The sequence below is a fragment of the Syngnathus acus genome, chromosome 6, assembly GCF_901709675.1.
Source record: "Syngnathus acus chromosome 6, fSynAcu1.2, whole genome shotgun sequence".
In the NCBI taxonomy this organism is placed as follows: domain Eukaryota; kingdom Metazoa; phylum Chordata; class Actinopteri; order Syngnathiformes; family Syngnathidae; genus Syngnathus; species Syngnathus acus.
The window spans coordinates 14447401-14469484 of NC_051092.1; the positions used below are offsets into that span (position 1 = coordinate 14447401).

The 22084-nt window shown below is 46.8% G+C and overlaps 3 protein-coding genes across 5 annotated transcripts; 2 read left to right on the forward strand and 1 right to left on the reverse strand.

Annotated features, from left to right (window-relative positions):
• slco3a1 (solute carrier organic anion transporter family, member 3A1) lies at positions 1-12644 on the forward strand. Of its 2 annotated transcripts, XM_037253570.1 has the most exons (10): positions 1-547; positions 3240-3696; positions 8594-8692; positions 8761-9036; positions 9226-9390; positions 9464-9662; positions 10129-10273; positions 10378-10425; positions 10503-10615; positions 10682-12644. In XM_037253570.1, exons 1-10 carry the CDS (start codon positions 386-388, stop codon positions 11130-11132), a joined length of 2115 nt encoding a protein of 704 aa, XP_037109465.1. In that variant the 5' UTR covers positions 1-385; the 3' UTR covers positions 11133-12644. The 2 variants fall into 2 exon arrangements, with proteins under 2 accessions (XP_037109465.1, XP_037109467.1); XM_037253572.1 differs by having other exon boundaries at positions 2-547; positions 10378-10615.
• Positions 12645-12791: 147 nt separating this feature from the next.
• On the forward strand, positions 12792-19729 carry st8sia2 (ST8 alpha-N-acetyl-neuraminide alpha-2,8-sialyltransferase 2). Of its 2 annotated transcripts, XM_037253671.1 has the most exons (6): positions 12794-13176; positions 14915-14962; positions 15492-15632; positions 15727-15984; positions 16678-16971; positions 18048-19729. In XM_037253671.1, the coding sequence occupies exons 1-6, from the start codon at positions 13025-13027 to the stop codon at positions 18364-18366; spliced, it is 1212 nt and encodes a 403-aa protein (XP_037109566.1). In that variant the 5' UTR covers positions 12794-13024; the 3' UTR covers positions 18367-19729. The 2 variants fall into 2 exon arrangements, with proteins under 2 accessions (XP_037109567.1, XP_037109566.1); XM_037253672.1 differs by lacking the exon at positions 14915-14962 and having other exon boundaries at positions 12792-13176.
• A 121-nt stretch (positions 19730-19850) lies between these two features.
• Positions 19851-22084, reverse strand: fam174b (family with sequence similarity 174 member B). The gene is made up of 3 exons (XM_037253777.1): positions 21507-22084; positions 20785-20916; positions 19851-20342 (listed from the first exon to the last, which is right to left on the reverse strand). Exons 1-3 carry the CDS (start codon positions 21797-21799, stop codon positions 20339-20341), a joined length of 429 nt encoding a protein of 142 aa, XP_037109672.1. The 5' UTR covers positions 21800-22084; the 3' UTR covers positions 19851-20338.

The following is a 22084-nucleotide window of genomic DNA, read 5'->3' on the forward strand; positions in this document are numbered from 1 at the left end:
CTCCTGTCTGTCCCGAGTATGAGCCTCCAAGGGGGCGGGGAGACAGACATTCACAGTCCCGAAGAAGAGTTGAGAATGTGAGAGCCGAGCCGAGCCGAGCCTCCACGCGGAGGACACTTTGCGACCTTATGCTCGTCTTGTGGCACCCTCGAGGAGCTCACACCTTCGACGAGGAGGGAGCCAGCGATGTTTAGGCGAGCCAACAAGGTGCTCGGACGTGTGCCGCTCAGCTTCCTCGAGTAGACCGGAGCGACGGTTTGGTTTTTTATTTTGTATTTTTCTTGGGTTGGGGGAGTAAAACCTTCCGACGAGGCGGCTCTCGTGCACGGATGTAGACGCCCTGAGTTGTTTCTGCTGCTTCTGCTTTGGCTGGAAGTTGGTGGGCATGCAGGTGAAGAAGCAGCGAGGGTCGAACCAGAGCAGCGGGGACAACATGCCGCAAGTGGACGACCCCCGCAAGAAGTCGTCCTGCTTCTCAAACATCAAGATATTCCTCATTTCGGAATGTGCTCTCATGTTGGCGCAGGGGACCGTCGGAGCGTACCTGGTGAGTTTACCTAGGCTCCCACTGCACGGCTGGTGGATGGGCACCTTGCTCACGGGGGAGCTACTACTGTCAAATTAGAGAGCAGAGAGACGCCAACTCGCCCTGCGTGAAATAGCGTGGCGAAAAGTGTGTCGTCGAAAATAGGAGCTTGGAGAACTTTGGCGTTGTCCAACGAGGAGCATGGGAAACTTACGCTCACGGCAGAGACGTGTACGCAGGCGGCAGGGTTCACCCAGGCAGGCAGGAAAAAAGGCAAATTATACGGTGTACAGTCGAGACCATCAGAAATAGGGAGCGGCGGGAATGTAGACTGTTTACAAGAACTTCAGGAACGTACACAGACTTTAAAAAGATCAGCCTGGAGAATGTATTGGTTAAATGGGCAGCAATGGTGTTTTTCCATAAGGAGCCTTTCAAACCTGGTAGAATTGAACACACCGAATACGGCTTGCTTCTTATTAGGCTCCTTTTTCCAAGGCCAACAATCTGTAAAGTTCTGATACTACTTTTCTCACTCACCAATGCAGATACTTTTGTTATATAAAAATCTTGAACAGATTTCCTGATGATGTTTTGGTGATGTGTGACAGTATAGCGCCACCTACTGCCAAGGAGGACGTCAGATTTTTTTTTGCCTTAAGTATCGGTGGACCCGATACTGAAAGTAATTGTATGTCAGCAACATCCAAACTAAATATTGTTCCTTCCTCCCGAGTGTGCCGTCTGTCGTCCCTTCTGTGGAAATCATCAAAAAAAATGTTGGCTGCCTTCTTTAATGAAAGAGCCAAACTAATCAATGACCTCAAAGTGTTTGTGTCTCAAGATGAACTGCCTTTCTTTAGGATGCCAGCATTTTATTGATTGTCCCAGAAATGTCTCTCAAATGTATACACATCAATAACTGTCACCGGAAGAAAAACTCGGGCACGACACGCTTTGCCTTGTGAGTTTCTCGTGCTATCTGTAAGAGTCCCTAATTGGCTGACGGGATCTAAAAGCGCTTGCTGCCAGCCAGCACGGCGACAATTCCGGCCAGCTATCACGACGGCCCATTTTTTGTGTGAGCTGATAATTAGCATCAGGCGCTTAATCAACACGCCGGGCGCCGGTGGAACATGGCAGCCAAAAGTCGCAGGAGTGCAATTAGCACCATCAAAGTTCTTTCACTTCATTCATTTAGTTGTATTTTTTGGTCTTCATCTCAAATGTGCACAAACAATACGTCCAGCTTGCGTTATATTGCTTTTGGTCAAACTGCCCGAACAGCAAGAAAATAGCAGTCTTAAAGAATGTGTCTTTAAATCCAAATGTATTCAGATGCTTTTATTTTAAAGTCGTTAAAGTCAAGTTGTTATGAATCATTTGGCAAAATTGCCTGCTTGTTGGAGTCTGAAAAATTACAAGACCGGCGCTGTGAGGTCATGGGACATCCCAGCACAAGGTTTATTTTGTTGCCATGCGACTTGTTAAACAATTTTTTTGATGAGACGTAGCTGCGGACATTTTTTTTTTTCTCCTCCCTCCCCTCCATGTTTGGTTTCGCCTCTGGGCAGGCTGTCTGCTCCATCTCAGTGGAAGTGCACAGGCATGTTGAAGTCACTGGAAGTAACCAGTGCAGCCTGTAACTAGTGCGAGAGAAAAAAAGCCGCTCCCCCCGGGGGAAGAGACTTTGTGGTTTTCCGTCAACTCGTTGATCAGGCTCGAGGCACTCTGATGAGACGCCATAGTTGTTTGAGGGCAGCCGTGAAAACAACTTCTTTGAAAATTGTCACACGTCTAAATTTTTTCCGCCCTTGGACATCAACACGTCCCCAGTAACAGCTTCAAAATGTTTTGGGGGTGCTGGGGAACACTGTGACTTCTTAAAGAGAATTCAAACAATCAATGTTCAAATTTATTTATGAATTTAAACTGTACCAACTATTGTATTCATTTTTTGATAGATTGTGTTTGATGGGGGAAAAAAGCCGATTTTATTGACCCAAATATTGAAAGAAAAAAAACTTCAGAGATGTAATTTTAGTATTGCGACACCATGTCAGAATCAAATATCGGCTCTTGGCCACGCAACATTCATTCATTCATTCATTCATTCATTCATTTATTTAACCCATTTATCTTATTTATTTATTTATTTGACCAGGCTGGGCACGTGAAAGCGCATTCAACTCAGTGTCACTCCTAAGTGAAGCTAATTTAACAAAAGGATTTGTTTGTAACCATCAAAGCATCCATTTTCTTCCCCTTTTCGGGTCACGTGGCTAACCCAAATGACCGGTTGAGAAGTTGCGTGCACCCGAGACTGATCATCCAAAATAAATGCTCATCAATCACATCAGTGGAAAAATAAATCTTCCAATGCTACAAGCGCTCGTTGATATTTTTTTTCTTTTCTTCCCTCATCGCTGAAGACAGTTTCAAGGAGCCAGTGGGGGAATGGAAAATGAGGAGGCCCATTTGGGACTGATTTGAAAATAGTCTGAGGAATGTTTGGATGTGTCACAGTGGTTCACATGGAAGCTCCACCCGCCACCGCCCACAATAAAAAAAAAAAAAATCTTCTTGAGGCATATGTTTGCTCATCTGGCTTGGCACCTTCCACGGGAAATGAGTAAACTTGATCACAATTCCATGGAAGGGCCGCTGGGAAAAAAAAAAAAAAAAACGCCATTGTTTCTGCTATGTCTTTCAGGTGAGCGTGCTGACCACGCTGGAGCGGCGCTTCAACCTGCAAAGCGCCGACGTGGGCGTGATTGCCAGCAGCTTTGAAATCGGCAACCTGGCGCTCATCCTCTTCGTCAGCTACTTCGGCGCCAAGGCCCATCGGCCCCGTCTGATCGGCTGCGGCGGCATCATCATGGCGCTGGGCGCACTCCTCTCGGCCCTGCCCGAGTTTCTGACCAAACAGTACGAGATTGGCGACACGTGGAGGACGGACGTGGGGCGTGACGTGTGCTCCAACGCCAGCGGCAAGGACGTCCAGATGGCTGAGGACGCCGTGTGCGCAAACAGGACCAACACCAACATGATGTACCTGCTGCTGATCGGCGCTCAGGTGCTGCTCGGCATCGGGACCACGCCGGTGCAGCCCCTGGGCGTGTCCTACATCGACGACCACGTCAAGAAGAAAGACTCGTCTCTCTACATAGGTGAGCCTTGATGTTCCATTTTCTGCGAAAAGCACCTTCATAGCCGTACTGAAAGGTAAAAACATCCGTAGAAGCCCCGCCCCCTTCAACAACAAGGAAACACGTGTGTGTGTGGGGGGGGGGCGTGTGGATTTTGGCAGGCGCCGGCTCCTGTCCCGCTCGGATAAGCTGCAGCAAAAGTGAGCGGCGAGCGGGGAACAATGCGCTATTGAGTGGCGCTCAGCTGATGGTCCTAATCCCGCCGCCGCAGTCGTGTCATGTGGTCCAGGCCGCATGAATGGAGGAGATTGTCTGAAATTTGCCTTCACCTCCCCGAGGTGTGCTTTATTTGCATTCTATAGCCGCGTACCATTTGCGTCTCTTTCCTGTCGCTTTTGCATACGTCCCGACGATAACGTGCAAAAAAAAAAAAAAAAAGACCTGATGTGTGCTGTGGTGGATTTCCAAACAATCAAAGTTAATCCAGTCGTCATCTGACTGATGTTACATCCTCGCACGGCATTTGAAGAGGATTTTCGGAGCGCTTTGAAGAAAATTGGAGAGAAAATAGAGAGCAGCTAGTCAACTTTTTTGCTTACAAGCTCACACATGCTTTGCAGACGGCAGGCAGGCGCGTTAGCACGTGTGCTACTTGGCACTTTCCGATTTGCAGCAGCGAACCTTCGTCTAGGCTAAAATAAATAAAAGCACGCGAGACACGTCCGATGTCGCCTGGTGAGTGACGTGGGTGTCAGCCATCATGTGTTTATTTTGTGGTTAAGCAGCTGCGTGGAAGCCAACTAACCTGTTAGCCAACAGATGAGCTGTGGCAATAATATTCCAATAATGTCTTGATAGCAATGCAACGTTAGCTTGTGTGGACATGCGGTCGGATAAGCAGTCGCTAACTTAAACGAGACAGAAACTTTAAAGCTACTTTTATTATTTTTATTTTATTTTGTAATTGTTTATTTTTTTATTTTATTTTCAATTTTTATATTTTGTTGTTAAAATCTTTCATTTTTTTATTTTATTTTTTTCATATTTTTATTTTTTATTTTTTTTTAGACGACAGCATTTTGGCAGTTCCGCTGCATTTCTGGCTCCAGGTTTTTTGACTGAGACACATCCCGCCTCGTCCGAAGTGCAGTGAGAGCCGAGGCCCGAGTCGAGACCAGCTTGCGAGCTGTAATTGCTGCGTGCAGCAGGAATGCCAAGCGGCTTGCCCATGTGTGAGATGGCAGTGGGCAGGGCGGGGCCTTGCGTGCATACCACAAAGGCTTGTGAAAAACAACTCTGCCGCCCGGGACAAGTCAAAAGCATTTCTGGCAAAGTCTGCCTGCCTGTTGCTGTCCAAGCTCCTCACACCTTTCCCAGCAACAGGAAGCCCTTTCCCGACTTCCCCACCTTCTGCTTTTTCTTTCACGAGCACCAAGCGAGTAAATGTGCCCGTTCGTCCATTCCCAGCGCTCTCTGACCTTTCAACGGCCACTGCTAATTTTGGCTTTTCCCACAGGAGCCCGGCTGGCCGGCATAAATATATACGATACGCACCCAGAGCGGCTTGACGGCGACTGGCGGCTAATGTCGGCCCGCTCTCGGATTTTTAAACAGCCGAGAAATCGTCAGCAAATGCCGTGTTTTTGCTCGTCACATTGACAAAAGGTTCTGGGGAGTCTTTTCATGATTCCTGCTCAAGTGCTCCAACTGCAGCAGGGCGTTTGGCTAAGCTACTTAAACTCGCCGCCCGCTAATGTCATCTTGAAGGATTAGATCCAAAATGGCTTTTTCGGGCCTCGCCGTAAGCCGCGTGCTGACGTTGCCTCCTAACACAATTTTTTTGTTTAAGTCGGATTCTGTGGAGAAAAGAGCAAAATATTTTGATGTCTTCTCAATCCCGACGACAAGTTTGCGTGCGCCGCCCACCACGCGGCCGGCTAACAATGCGCGCAGTGTCTGTCTCCGTCTCGGCCCCCGAGCAAACATCTCGAGCGGGAATACCAATAGATGTGGAATTCCGCATCTTTGGATCATCTCGGCCAGTCCTTTGGGTAAACGTGCTTGTACGTGCTTGGGCAATCCGTTGAGGTCAATCAGGACTTCCTGACACGAGGTTAATTGGACTCAGCAGATTATGTTGCCGCAGGTCAATTTAAAGGAGCCTAATGGCATTGGCCTCCATGGCCGACCAACTCATTGCTAAGCGCTTTGCTTTTCGTGATAGGTCGCTTCGTCATTTCCACAACGCTCTAGCTTAGCTTCAGCGCGAAAATCGTCTGTATTTTCAGCGGCGTTGACATCGCAGACCTTAACTGTCTGCGTTTCTTTTCGTCGTCTCGCTGCGGGACGGGACAGCTCGCTTGACACCGCGTCTGAATTATACAAAAGGACGAAGCTGGTTTTCAAGTGACACAAATGTCAATTTAACATCGATTCCCTTTTTCTTTTTTTTCTACGTCTTTCTTGCACATTCTAAACAAGAAGGATGGTAAACTCATTTGTTAACGTCAGGATTGGTTAGAGAGTGACGTCACGCTATTGGTTCCTTGAAAGCGCAGCAAAAGGCTAGCAGGAAATGCAGCAGCGGTAAAATCCCCTTTTACACTTGACACTTGAAATCCAAATCTCCTAAAGCATCTGCTGCACTTTTTATTTAAGGAACTTCCCCAACGTGTCTCGCGTTTGTTTGGGAGAGACGATATCCCGACCGAAAGTTCCCCAAGGTTTTGTTTTGCCAAATTTGGCCTGATTAGAAGTGAGCGCGCAAAGTTCTTTTTTGCGGGCTGGCGAACGTGAGCGAGTTGAGCCTTTTTTAAGCGTGTTATATAGGTCACGGGCCGCCGCTGCTGCTGCCACGGCGCACGATCGGCGGGGTCGCCGCGCCATCGGAGACGGCGCAGCCGCGACGCGATGATTTGTTGTGAGAGGATTATGTTGCCCGACAGGAAAGCACCGCTCGGAATATTGGGCCACTGCAGGCATCTCGAATTAAAAAAAAAAGAAAAAATGCAAAATGTTTAGCAACACCATGTTGCTAGTAGAAATGTCATTTTTAATCATTTGAAGTGCAGTGGTGACTTTGCAATTGAATTTGTTCGGTGACCTGCTAGCAACTCAAATCATATTTCCGCATTGACGCAAATGGAAATTCCATTCATCTGTTTGAGCCGCCCGAATAATCTTTGCGCAGTCCCCGTCCCAATACTTTTGATGATTTTGACTTAGCCTAATGAATGTAAAGACGTTGTCTAAGCACGAGATGAACCCTCAAAGTCGCTTGGAACACGGCCGACTTGACGTGGCAGGTGAGAGCTGCCGTCAAATGCCTGCAGCGCATCCTCAGCCATTCATCTCGCGTGTGTCATTCAAAGAGACTCGCCGCTGCCACGGCATTTGCGTGCCTTCCGCCTGTTGCTTGGCGTTTGCACAACTATAACATCACCATGTGTTTGGAGCCGACACCCTTTCAGTTTGTGTTTTGTCAAAAAAGGCGACTCGTGCTAGCGCTTTTTTTATTGTGCTTCAGTCGGGAGGGTCACGCGTGGCCTAGGCGCTCCTCTGTAGTTCTGAAGATGCCACACAAAAGATACCACTTGTTCGTTTGACATGTGGCCGCCATGGCCCGTCGTCACTGTGCGGTCCCGCTTGTGAAAGTGGACCGCCCGCCCGCGTCTTGTCTGGCTCGGCAGATTAACCGGCCAATTTGAGCGGGATTACTGGAGAAGACGAATGAATTGGCTTTGTGCGGCGAAAACACAAAATAAACTGCGGTCGGAATGCACTTGACGTTTCAGACGCCGCTTACCAAACTAAAAAAAAAAAAAAAGGCAGTTCTGTGCCGCTTTCCAGGATTTAGAATTTTCACACGCTTTGATACGGTCATTCAGCGTCCCAATGGCAGCCATCTTTGCATGATGACAAATACGACATCAAGTGCAGCTCCTGTTGCCTTTTTTCCCCGAGTCAGGTTGACCGTTTCAAATGCGGCAGGGCAAAGCCAGCTGCCTTGGCCTGTTACTCGCTAAACAAATTAGATGGCGGCCAAAACAGGAGACCAGATCTCGCTTATTGAATTAGGTCTGACGTTGGCGCCCCCCCCCTCTCCCCCATGGGAGGATCATTTGCAGGGCTGCTTGACGACAACATGAACAAATGAGTTTCCGCTAATGGCAGCGCCGCAAGGGCCAGGCCACGCCTCTTGCACACGTGTGTGTGTGTGTGGGTGTGTGGGTGTGTGGGTGTGTGGGTGTGTGTGTGTGTGTGTGTGTGTGTGTGTGTGTGTGTGTGTGTGTGTGTGTGTGTGTGTGTGTGTGTGTGTGTGTGTGTGTGTGTGTGTGTGTGTGTGTGTGTGTGTGTGTGTGTGTGTGTGTGTGTGTGTGTGTGTGTGTGTGTGTGTGTGTGCGTTGCTACGCCACGGCAACGTCCGCTTGCTAAGAAAGCGTTCGGTCGAGTCACACGCCGACTTGGCGCTCTCGAACGTGTGGAGGTGCTTCTCTTCCCCTTCTGAAACCGGAACAGTTAGCTAAAAGGAAGAGGCCTTTGGGTTTTTTTGGTGTCATTTCTGTGTACGCGTTGCTGGTAACCACAAGTTTCAACTGCACGCCAAGATGAGAGCGATGACAAAAAGTCCGGGCTGGATAATCTCATCAAGTAGTTGTTAATTTATTCATTCTATGCTCACTGAACAGCCTTTATGGTAATAAATTGGTAATTAAATCCCAAACATATTTTCGGGTTCAATAAGAGACCTCTTATTTTATTTTCACAAACTAAAACGTTCAAAATCTGAATCAATTTTGCTCATTTTGTTAACGCGTCAATGTTTTGTGTCAGCGTTAAGCTAGCAAAGGCGCTAAAAGCTCCATTTTGCGCGCAATGTCCGCTTTCAAATTGATGTGTGGGCTCTTTTTGCGTGCAGGAATCCTCTTTTCTACACTGGTCTTCGGGCCCGCCTGCGGCTTCATCCTGGGCTCCGTCTGCACCAAATTCTACGTGGATGCCATCTTCATCGACACAGGTGAGTGCCCTCGTGGCGCACGCGCGATGGCATGGCCCCATGTGACCCGGTGCCGCTCGTGCCGACAGAAAAGCTGGGCATCACCCCGGAAGACCCGCGCTGGATCGGCGCCTGGTGGGCGGGCTTTCTCCTGTGCGGTGTCTTACTCTTCTGCTCGGCACTGCTGATGTTCGGCTTCCCCCAGTCGCTGCCCACCAAGGAGCGGGACGAGGCCGCCGACGGCGAGCGGGCCATGCTGGCCTCGGCTCCTCTGTCTCCCGGCGCCGACGTCCCCAAGACCAGCAATGGTGCCGCCGGCGACAGTCGGCCGTCCGACAGCCCCACCTGCTGCCAGCAACTCCGGGGTGAGCCTTTTTTTTTTCATATCATGTCACTTCTTAAGCAAATATTGAGCTGACGAGATGGGAAAACAAAAAGTGTTTAAAGAGTAAGCCATTAACTCCATTTGGCTGCATTTGGTTCATTATCATGCGAGCAACCCCTCCCTCCTCAAAACAAAAATGGCTGCGTCTTTGCCCCGCCCCCTTCCGCAGTGATCCCCAAGGTGACCAAACACCTGCTGTCCAACCCGGTCTTCACCTGCATCATCCTGGCCGCCTGCATGGAAATCGCCGTGGTGGCCGGCTTTGCCGCCTTTTTGGGCAAATACTTGGAGCAGCAGTTCAACCTCACCACCACCTCGGCCAACCAGCTGCTAGGTCTGTGCTCGAAAAGCAAAATGGCGGCGTGACGGCGACGTGACGGCGGCGTGTAACCGGCGTGGCTGCGCAGGTATGACGGCCATCCCGTGCGCCTGCCTGGGCATCTTCATGGGAGGCCTGCTGGTGAAGAAGCTCAACCTGTCGGCGCTGGGCGCCATCCGCATGGCCATGCTGGTCAACCTGGTCTCCACCGCCTGCTACGTCTCCTTCCTCTTCCTGGGCTGTGACACGGGCGCCGTGGCCGGCGTCACCGTCATGTACGGCAACAAGTAAGGCCCGGTGTGCCGCCTTCGTTTCCATTTTCTGTTAGTTGGCGGCATCTTGTGGCAATTGAGAACATTGTACTGTTCAGAATAAATCTCCAACTAGCTAAGGCTAGTCCAGCCCACCAAAAAATACCAAACAGGTCAATTTTCTTTTCTGGCGGCCTCTCAGGTTTGAACCCTTTAATTGCAGTCTGAACGTGTCAATAAAAATGCTTATCGTCACTGCAGGCCACAACTGCTTGATATTTTATTGAAACTATTTTCCTGTTGCCTTCTTGAGCACATCAAAAAGGGAAAAAAATAGATTGGCTGTGCTGGGAGCGACCCTCACGGAATACAAATGCGGCCAAGCGTCGACTCGATGACTGCTTGGCTCGCGTCTTGTCAGGCTTTTTGGATTTTGGCCTGTTGTTGTTTTTACCGGCAGTTTGTTTTTGAGCGGGCGACCGTGTTGTGTGTGTGTGCGCAGCACGCTGCAGGTGGGCAAGAAGCCAGAAGCGGCGTGCATCAGTCAGTGCAACTGCTTCACGTCGTCCATCAGCCCCGTGTGCGGCTCCAACGGAGTCACCTACCTGTCGGCCTGCTTCGCCGGATGCACGCGCAACCAAGATCAGGTGGCTCACACTTGATTGCACAAACTCGTGAACATCTGCCAAAAAAAGGCTCCATCCAAAATAGCACATTCTTCTAATTTTATTTTATTTCTTCCTGCACGCAGAACCTTAGCGGCTGCGCCTGCGTCTCCTCCGACAGCGAGCTGGCCACGGCGGTCGCGGGCAAATGTCCGACAGCTGGCTGCCAGGAAGCCTTCCTGGTCTTCCTGTGCATCATCTGTGTGTGCAGCCTGGTTGGCGCCATGGCCCAGACGCCCTCCGTCATCGTCCTCATCAGGACCGTCACTCCCGAGCTCAAGTCCTACGCGCTTGGCGTCTTGTTCCTTTTGCTGCGACTCTTAGGTGAGATTTTTTTTGCCGCTTGCCTGCCAGAGATTGAAAAAAAAAAAAATGTGTTGGTTCCCCCAGGCTTCATCCCGCCTCCCCTGATCTTCGGGGCGGCCATCGACTCCACGTGCCTGTTCTGGAGCTCGGACTGCGGCGACAAAGGCGCGTGCCTGCTGTACGACAACCTGTCGTATCGCCGCCTCTACGTGAGCCTGGCCATCGTCCTGAAGGTGGTGGCCTTCCTCCTGTACGCCACCACCTGGTACTGCCTGCGCCGCAACTACAACACCTACATCAAGAGCCACGAGGCCAACATGGCGCCCGGCGACTTCTACCCGTCGCTCTCGGAGGCTCCCAAAGTGGACCGGACGCAGTTCATATACAACCTGGGGGACCACGAGTATTGCGAAAACATGGAGTCCGTTTTATAGGCTCGGGCTTTTGGCCGAGGAACTTGATCGTCCCTTGCCGTATATCACGGCCACTGACATGGTCATCCTCAGCGGGCAAGGGGTCATTTTTGCTGGTGTGACTGACGCTCGCTCAGTGGACAGCCAAGCTAAGTTTCATGGCGAGTTTCCATGGGAAGATAAAGTGGGGGATTTTTGTCGTTCTATTTATTTTTCTTTACTGCCGTCATTCACTGAAAACGTCAGCCGTTTTATTCTGGCCCCACCTGGTGGCATTTGACTTGAGCCCGACTGTTGTAAAACCTACCAAAGGTTTGTAATCGCCACAAAGCTGGTGTTTTGCTGCCCTCTTGTGGCACATTTAGGCAATTACAACCCTTTTTTTGTGACTGCCTCTCCATGAATGCAGATCAATAGAAGTAACTAACTCAATTTGAATAAATCCTCGGTTTATTCCTGCAAATTCCCATGACGAGCTTTCAACGTTAAGAATTCCTGAAATCTTGCAAACCTCATTTGAAATGTTACAAGAATAATGTTGATTACTTTTTTAAGCTTCAATGCACTTGCTTTCTACGGACCCGTGCAATAAAGTTTACAAGTATATATTTGAAATGTTCAAAGAATAAATTTAAACTATTTCAACAACTAATTCGAAATAGTAATACAAGTTGAAAAATTTACAAGAATAAGGTTAAAATGTTGCTCAGCTAGATAAAATAAAATATTGCAAGATTAAATTTGGAATTTTCCAAGAATACTTTTGAAAACTTTTAGAATAAATTTGAAAGATGACTTTTATGTAAGGTTGTGACTTTTGTCTAGATTTGTCTTCTGAAATTGTGGCAAGTGAAATGCCAAAATTTTGTCTTGAAAAATGGCCATCTATTTATTCTGTTGCCCATGTTACGAATGCTCATAACGTCCTCGTCTTTTTCCTAGCAAACTTCCAATTGTTTTCCGAATTTTGTCTCGAGGCAAACCCTTTCTGAACGTGTATCCTGCGCGACCTTTGTGTATTTGCAGAGAAGACAAAAGTTGTTTTAGCGCACGCAAGCCAACGGGACTTTTTGCTCTTTCTCGTGGCCTCTTGGACCTTTTTGAAAACGTTGCCGTTCTCATGCTGGATCCACGTTTGGGGCGGATGTGCTAATGTGGGCAATGTCGACGCGGCTTTGCTTTTACAGCAGTTTAATCAGCCTAATTTGTCTTAATAAGGGAGCATATATATATGTGTGTGTATTATATATATTATATATATAATATATATATCGTATCAATGAGATTATGAGTCGAAGGAGTGCATTAGGAGATGAAAAGTCATATTTTTGTGTGTATTTGAAAATGCAAGAGATAATATATTTATCTTGAAGGGGCCCAGAACGCTCTGTCAGATATTACGACAGCAAATGGCTGATTGCGGTGAGAGTAGCAAATATGTCGCACATTAGTTCTGTGCTAGCTAAAAATCCACAACAGGACCGCGTGCGTGTGCGCGCCCGTGCAAACCATCCATTTATTCCTGGCGTGTGAAGAGTTGCTACTGATCTCTCTGCAGTTCTAGTTTGGACCTTTTCGTACTCTTTTTCTATGCCGTTTATTTTGCTCTGGAAATAAAATACTTTTTCAAAGAATTAAGTAGATTATTTGTTGTTTATTCTGCCCATCGTGAAGCAGCGCAGTCTTTACATAGAAATAGTAACGAGGACGGCGCCTGTGCCTTTAAGACAGCATGTGGTCCAGATCATCGAACCGCCCCCACACACCCCCAACACCGCCTCTGGAGGTGCCCGCTTTGAAAGTTGGACCAGGGAATTAGCACTTAGGCAGGCGCACGCACACACAAGGCGGAGAAGGAGAAGGGGGGCTTGCCTCATTGAGATTGGACTGCAGCACGGGTGGGAGGGGTCCGCCGATCACAACAAAGACACACACACACAGCGCACGAGAGTCGAGACTCGAGAGGACAGACGTCGGTCGACATGCGAAGGAGAAGAAGGTGAACGCGGGGGGGATGCCAGCTGCCGGATTTGCGGCGGTCCCCCAAGCCCGGATCATGACGCCCACATCACGCACGCTGTTTTTCCTCTTTGTCACGCTACTCGTGCTTCTCCTCATCATTGATGATATCTCACAAGTGGAACAAGGAGAAAAGCATGAAGCCTCGTGAGTAAATGCTCATCTTCCCCCCCCCCCCATGTGTTCCATCCATTGTGTTCAATATTCAGAGTTCCACTGACAAGTGAGCGCTTGTGTCAAAATACAGCAGTTTTTAATTTGTCCGTTTGTAACTCAAATCATCTTTCACCACTGAAATGAATGGAAATGTGATGAATCCATTCCAGCCACCAAAAAAAAAGAATTTCATTTTTAAGTTTTTGAACGTGAAATGTTGCCAACGGTGCTCTTAACGAGGAGCACCTGCCAGTGCAGTTTTTTTGTTTTTAAATGAAAATGGGTAGAGAAAAATCTTGGCCAATTCAGGTTTGACCATACAGCCGGGAAAGTAAAAATGAACCCCAACTATGGCAGCATTGGGTCTCTTGGATGAGATTACCTCTTGTGAATATCTCAGGAAATAGTGAATATTTGAAAATACATTATTCTTCCCTCAAAAGCACATTTTCATTGCTGTTGGTATTTTATAAAAGAAAGGTCATGAAGTTCAAAAAACAAAACAAAAACATACTTTGCTATTTGTGGTTTGTTTGGATATGCGAGGCGGTGGGTGATATTGAGCCCGGCTGGGTCCCCATGCACGGCTTGGCCTATTTGTCTTGCAGCAGCTTGCATGTGGAATCGGATCGGGCTACACCCGCAGGAAGAAAGAAAGGAAGGAGGGAGGGCAAGTCTGCACAAGAAAAGGCTGCTCTTTCATTCTTTTTTCTCTGTAATTGAATTTTTAAGCAGTGCAGGGCCAATCGCCCCAGTGACACACACACACACACGGCCCACTTTTGATTTTGCAGCACATGCAACAATTCTTAATTTAGCAGAAGCCTTCATTGGGATGCTCTCATTTCGCTTTCAGGATTGGTTTCGGAGCGCATAATGTGCCCGTATCGACTTGTGATTTGTCACAGGGGAACAAAAAAGATGAAGAAGAAGCACTTTGACCACAGGCTGAATGCAGCTTAATACAATTACAACAATGGAGGTGGTAAAGGGGGAGGACGGGGGAGATTGTGTTACCTCCTGCGAGCTCCGGCCAGCTCGTGCATTAGCAAATAAAATCGTAGCTCATTTTATTTAAGATTTTGTTTTTCTCAAAAATGCAACAACAACAAAAAGTCTCCATGAATGCAATTTAGGCAATTATGCTATTGGGCTGACAGCCAAATTACAGTTTAAAGTATGCTAGCTCGCTCAATGACTCACGTTTCTTTTTACTGGTTACATGAGAGCCATTATTGGATCACATTAGACCATAGGTGTCAAACTCAAGGCCCGGGGGCCAGATATGGCCTGCCACATAATTTTATGTGGCCTGCAAGACAAATTTTGCGTCGACTTTGTGTCATTACTAAAATTACAAATTGTTTTCACTTTTAAAAAAAAATTGAGATATTGCTTGCTATTTTGGTTACCATTCGTCTTTTTAAAATATTTGAACAGGCCCTCCTAGGGAAACTATGAGTACGATGCGGCCCACCACAAAAATGAGTTTGACATCTCTGCATTAGACTGTTTTGTCTTTTCTTGAGAAAATGTGCATTATATATGTGTCTCCGTTTATCTAGCTAATGTGATCCATTGTGATTGCATGTCTACTCATCACCAAAGGGGCCCATGGTGGCTAGGTCTAAAAATACCGGCTCCATTCCTGCCTTTCACCTTCATTCGTTCTTACAGGCTTAGGAACGCAAGACATGCCTCATCATACTTGTTTTGTTTTTCTTCTCAGAAATAGCGGCGGCTCAAAGATGAAGCGGCTCTTCCCGAAAGCACGCAGGTCTGTAACGCACCTGCTCGGAATGCGATTGAAAGCACGCAGCGGGCCGATGGGAATCTGGTTGCCACTTCGACGTAATTGTCAATCGGCAGCCTCGATTAGCCGCCCGGCGCTTCTCACTGCGCACAGAATATCTGCTGACACTTGATTTGGAGGAGGCAGCTGCTATTTGCAGGCCGGCCTGTGAGGGAGGAAAAAAAATGCTGTTCTCCAATCCACAAGTGCCAAACCGCGAATGTGCCGGCATCCTCATTGAGATTACTTTGATCAAATTCCCAACTGTCATATAAAGATGATGAAATTCATTTTGTTGTGATATATCTGAAGTTTTGGCTTGTAGGACCTCAAATGTCACACAATTAATATCAAATATTGAGGCTAGTTTTGTTAGCGCGTTGAAGGTGTTTTGCAATTGTGATTAGCATTAAGCTAATGTTTAGCTTCTCATGTCAAACTAGTCTCTGGTAGTTTGACCATTTCCAATACTTATTGAAGTTTAAAAAAAAAAAAATCTTGTGTGCATATGTAGAACGACAGCGACGACACACGTGGACAGCACGACCTCTCCGAAACAAGCCGCGATGAATCTCCTTCAGCCAGCCTACAATAATAGCGCCAAGTTGCCAACAGCTGACTGGACCTTCAACAGGACCCTCTCCAAGATCATCAGGTACCTCATCACTTCCACTTTCATCAACATGGAAGCGTGATATCGCAAAGGACGAAGCTCAAATCATCGCCAAACAATATTTTTTTCCCCGCAGGAAGAACGTGCTAAGATTCCTGGACCCGGAGCGAGACATCTCCATTCTGAAGGGCTCGCTGAGACCCGGCGATGTGGTCCACTACGTTTTTGACCGCCACAGCACCACCAACATCTCTGAGAATCTCCACCGGCTTTTGCCAAGCGTGTCGCCCATGAAGAATCAACGTTACGGGCTGTGCGCCGTTGTCGGCAACTCGGGCATCCTGCTCAACAGCAGCTGCGGTTCCCAGATCGACTCCCACGACTTTGTCATCAGGTACTGACTCTGGCGACATATTATGACGTGCTTGCCATCTAGTGGTGATTGGCGGTAATACAACCGAAAAAAATGTTTTTTTTTATTTTGAAACTAAAATAAATCCGCTGCATGCCATCTAGTGGTGATTGGCGGTATTACAACCTAAAACTAACATTTAAAAAAAAAAAAAAAGAAAAAACTTTGGAAGCAAAATAAGTCAGCCGCATGCAGTCATCCCTGCGTTAGAGACATTTCTTTCCAATCCAAGTCCAAATTGAAGATCCTTTTTCACTGCATTGTCATGTTAAGTGTGGAAATTTCCACTTGGTGAGGCAACCTGCAAGTTAGAGTGGGCCGTAATTGAAATGAAATAGCAAATTGGCTTTGGCTTTATCTCCTCCCAATTTAATTGAGAATCCCGTCTCACTTTTAATTCTGGTTTGGAGCGCTTTTTTTTCCATCGAGAAGTTTGAAAGCCAGCGTCAGGAGAGAAAGTGCGATTAAAAGCACAATTATTCATGAAGTTTACTTTTTATTTTTTGCACGAGTGCATTTCAGATGCGCTCTCTCAGAGGTAGCGTTCTCATCTGCCAAAGCGTCAGGGCGTTTTGGGGGGGGGTCTTTTCTCTTGTCTCCTGCCGCATGTTCATGAGTAAAGGTCATGACTCAGCAACACGCTGGGCATAATAATGACGAGCGTGATGTGTGAAGGTGCAACCTGGCGCCAGTGGAGGAATTCGCGCATGACGTGGGTCGTCGGACCGACCTGGTGACCATGAACCCTTCGGTGGTGCAGCGGGCCTTCCGGGACCTGGCGGACGAGGAGTGGCGCCAGCGCTTCGTGCGGCGGCTTCGCAGTCTGAGCGGCAGCGTGCTGTGGATCCCGGCCTTCATGGCCAAAGGGGGGGAGGATCGCGTGGAGTGGGCCCTGCGCCTCATCCTGCGCCACACGGCCGACGTGCGCACCGCCTTCCCGTCCCTGCGCCTGCTGCACGCTGTCAGAGGGTGAGGAATTTTGCACAATTGTTAACTTTTGCTTTTTAATCAAGGAGCGCAGACATTAAAGACTATCAGTTAATTAAAGCTGACGAAATGCCCGTTAGGCCAGATTGTGCCAAAGTACTACTTTTATTGCTTTGGCATCGACACAAAAACAGCAAATACGGAGATGCGGCGTTCGGTAAATGACGCGGAAGATGTTCCAATAAAATCCGCCGAGGGACATACGGAAGGAGAAACGGACGGACTGGCGGTGCTTGACCGTATTGATCAAAAGTGCTGCAATGTGATCTTGGTCGTCTTCTCATTTCTTACGTTGAAAAATGCCAAAGTTATTCCTTTAATTGGGTCTTCCGAGTGCAACAGCTGTGACCTTTGGCGACTGATCCACAGTCAGCATTTCATTAGCTCCCATCTGAGCAAAATGTGAATTTATCGATTTCCTGCGTGCAGCCGGCCCGACAGCAAGACGTTTCAAATATCACAAATAATGAGCGAGCTTTTGTGGTTTTGTCTCTATTATGATTATTTTCCTTGATTTTGTTTCAAGCTGCTCGTACGTTTCCTTGAAGCATTTCAATCCACCGTCGGCTGCCTTTTTTTCACATTACTGTTGCTTCTTTCCTTTTTTCTCCCTCATTAAAAAAGAAACACCTCTGGTCAGGGAGCAAATGATCCCATTTTCCATGGGTTGGCTAACAAGCGCGCCGCCACTTCTGCCATTAACCGTGTGTGTGTGTGCTCAGCGTTTTCACTCCATGTTCTCGCTGACGGAAACAAAGGCCTTTGCTTTTTTTTATTTTTATATAAAGCTGTGAAATGAGTGCTTCGCCAACCTTGTCGTTTTTCAGCAAGCATCAGCTATTATGTTCCGAGTGCACAAAAAAAGCTTAGAGTGCAACCAAATGCCAAGAGTTCTCATTAATGAAACGAACATCTCGGCTGCAAAGCATAGCAGACCTTATACCGTCTGCAAAATCTACCAGTGAATTTCATTTTTATTTGCAAATAGATAAATAAATAAATAAATTCAAATAAAGAAAATATAATAAAATATGATAATTTGCTTTCTTTGTTTGCAGCTACTGGCTGACCAATCAGGTCCACATCAAGCGTCCGACCACAGGGCTCCTCATGTACACGCTGGCGACCCGCTTCTGCGAGGAGATCCATCTTTACGGCTTCTGGCCCTTCTTACGCGACCCGGCGGGCAAGGCGGTCAAGTACCACTACTATGACTCTCTCAAATACGAGTACACGTCCAGTTCCAGCCCGCACACCATGCCGCTGGAGTTTCGGACGCTTAGCGCCTTACACCGACAGGGGGCGCTGCGGCTTCACACTGCCAACTGCCGAGCTCCCGAGCGAGTAGCCGGTGGAATATCACCATGGAAACACTGACCATGCAGGCTACGCTCACGTCAGCTTGCTTTTGTACATTTTGTTTTCTGTAATTGCTGTGGGACTCCACTTTGTTCGCAAGCTTTTTGACCTTCAATTTACAAAGCAGCTTTTGACTGCGGTAACAACATTGAGAAGACAATGGTTCTAAAAAAAAAAACTTGGTTCTCCACCCAAGATATCACCGTGACCATCATTCACCAACATAGTAAGCCTAAATTGTGCATGAAAATGAGACTTACATTTTATTTTCAGGAACAGCATCATAACAATCTTTTGAACATGAATGAAGAAGTAATTTGACTGCAGTTACGTCACCTGAAGCGATTAGCACAGGGGTGGGCGGGGAACCCGGGGAACCCCAATCTACCCGTTTCCCAGCCGCAATACACCTGATTCAAATGATCAGGCAGGATTCGGCTCTCACAGGACCAGGGTTCCTCAACCTGATTTAGAAGATTAAGAAGTTCCCAAAGAAGTCTGAGTATAAGAAAATAATTCCACTATTGAACCTAACGGAAGATGAGATGAACGCATTTGACCATCTAAATGGTAGTATAGCCACGTGAAGTGGTTTGAAGATCAAGAGGACTTTCGAAGCTCAAAGAAGAGGCCTGATGACCTTGAGGTAAAACAAAAAGAACCTGGTTGTGTGACTAAAAGGCAGAAAATCAACTTTACAAGTTAAATACAACTGAACTGGACTTGGCCTGAGATTTATTTCCCTGGTCCACCATTAGAGGGAGCCCACAAGCCACTACTGAAAATCCATCTTAACTCATTAAACACAAGTATAAGGGCATCCTTTATTCGATTCAAGATTCATGTTGCATAGCCTGCGGAGGCAAATGAAGAAAGGGGAAAATGTACTATTTGATTGCCCTCCCCCCTCCCGATGAGAAACAAAGTAGAAGTGTAGCAGCTGGCCACACAGTCGTGTTTGCACAGACTTGCAAGAGTCAACTTAGTGAAAAGATTGCAAAGAACACTAGCTTTCAATGCAATGCTGAGAATGTATTTTTTTTAAATGAATGTACAAGGTCTATCTTCTCAGACTTGCGTCCCCTAATGTGTCATATTCAACCACATCAATTGTATATTGATTTTCTGGTTCTTTGACTCAAGGACATTTCAATGTTTATTTACGACAATATGAATGTATTTTTGTGATGCAAAAAAAAATCTTAACGTGACAAGAGTTGAAACAGGTGTTTTTATTTCACAAAGGGAAACAAAGGAGGCCACTGTGGCAATATTTCAAACTTTTATTGCAACTAAGCAGGGATGCCATTAAAGCCCGTTTACAAAATTAACGACACTCTTCAAATAGCTCACAATTATTATAACCAAGAATTATAGGTAGCAGACGATTCTGTCCAAATATTTTCAAAATCTTCAATGTGGAGTTTATGAAATTGCTGACTGCTTCACAGGATGAGGAAAATCAGAAAAATCAGATTTGGTGAAATTTCAGTGAGGTTTTCTTTTGCCTTCATATGTCAAAAATCACGTCATTCTATGAGCAAAAATAATTGCTAATGTTTGAATTCAAAATACAAAGAGAAGACACTCAGTCTTGATTTGGTCGTAACAACAAAAAATATATAAATGGTAAGACACAAATATAGCATATTATTCTTCAGATACTCTAGAACCGAGATAGCAGCAAATTAGTTCACAGATAAAAAAAAAAATAATAATATAGAGGCTCATCTTTTAATAAGAGTGCACTAAAGTTAGTACTGTGGACGTATTTGCTATGGAAGTCAAGTCCAAATTTACAAATGTGCACAATGTGGCTCGCAGGTCCAGATCAGATATGACTAAGCCAGTGTGAAAAATGCAGATGAACAACAACATTTCCATTCGTGCGAGACCATTCAACAAGAGGCGTTAACAAAAGACCAAAGACGAGGCGCTGCACGGGTCCATCCAAAAGGAGAAGGTGGTCACATTTTGCTCGGTGGCCAATTCACCTGCGAGAAAGCAGAAAGACCGCCATCACTGGACGTGTGATAGAAAAGCAAAGTGAGTTTGGACAAGGATGGCGTCAACAGGACGCCGGATCTTCCTTTTGAGGAAGCGCCCACACACCAAGCAACAATGGGAAGGACGGAAGGGTGAAACCTTGTGTCAACATCCCATCGCAGCCGCTTCTGTATAACAAGTTTCGCTGCATGAGCGTTTCGCTTTTTCGGTTCCCTTCAAAACAGTCCATGAAGCGCATTTGTATAGCACCAAAAGTCAATTGGGTCACACTCGGACAGTTCTAATCAAGTTGATTAGATGAGATTATAGAAAGATTATAGCATGTTGCCGATCACACTGCGCGGCACTTTGCTAGCATCGCCCGTCAATAGATATAATATTATTGTTTATTATTTGCTGTACCCAAAGCAAATATTTTAAAGAGCAAACCTGTAACTGACGTCAAACAGAGTCGAGTCGTCCTCGTCGTCGTTTTCGTCGTTGAGGGGAGCCATCTCCACTCGCTCTGCGGGGGTCGTGATGATGTCATACTTGCGGGTTTTCCTGATTCTCCTCCCAGATCTGTAAAAAAAAAAAAAAAAAAGAGTAATTAGCAATTAAAAGACAATATTTCAACATTTTTACGGGGTAAAATTTTGAATTGACAGCGAGGGAAGTAAATTAATCCCCTGCTGATTTTTTTTAAGGGCCCAAATCTGTCTTTAGCTGTATTCCAGTAGTGAGCAACTACTAAGAAAAAGTCTCGTCACTGTTCGTCAACAAGGATTTCTCCACCAAGCATTACCCACAATTATTTGTTCCACCGAATAAAATGCACATTTGATTACTTCTACATTGTGTCTAACCCTACAAAAATGTCAGGTCAAATAATTATCCTCCTGCACGATAACAGAAAAAGCTGTTTTGTATGCATCCCTAGTTTCAAAGTGATCCAGTTCGACTGCCTCTGATAGAAGATGATAAAACAGACCTTGACTTTTCGCAGAATTGAACACAATCACATGCTCCAAATTGGGTCAAAAGACATTTCACGCAAACAAACTCTCAAATCATGAGGTGCCAAACAGACGCTTGTGTTTGCACGCTCATGCAGGGAATTTGGAATAACAGTACAAAGATTGTCCCTAAATTCCGCACTTGCCCTTGCTTACCTGACCACTTTGAAGAGCAGGCAGGTGATGAGAGCCCCGGTCAACACGCAGGTGCAAATGACGATGACTTTGAGCGTGGGTAGATGCGTCATGAGGGAAGAAGTCGGGGATCCGACGGCCGCTCGGGTGCCGTTGTCGCCGCCGCCGTCATCATGTTGGAGGAGGTTAACGGATGCCGCGGCGGCCGACGTCGCGTTCGGGGGCGAGGCGAGAGAAGGCAGACTTCGGGGCTCGCCTTCGACGCTCCAGAACGCCGCCGCGATTAAAGTTAGAGCTAAATAGAAGGTCGCCATTGAAGCCAAAACGGATCCACTTTATAGTTCCTCTCCAAAAACGTCACGTTCGCAACAACAGCTGTCACATTGTTGACTACAGGTTGCTCTGACGTTTTGCTATTTTACAAAATAAAGAAAACGAAAGACACAAAATAACATCTCGACTGTAGTGCAAATCTACAATGAATTAAAAGATTTTGTTTTCAACTTGCATTTGATTCTGTGAAGCGGGTCCCTTGAGGCAAATTGAAGGCAATACCTTGGATTGGGATTATCCACCCCCTCCGGAAGCGCTCAATGGAC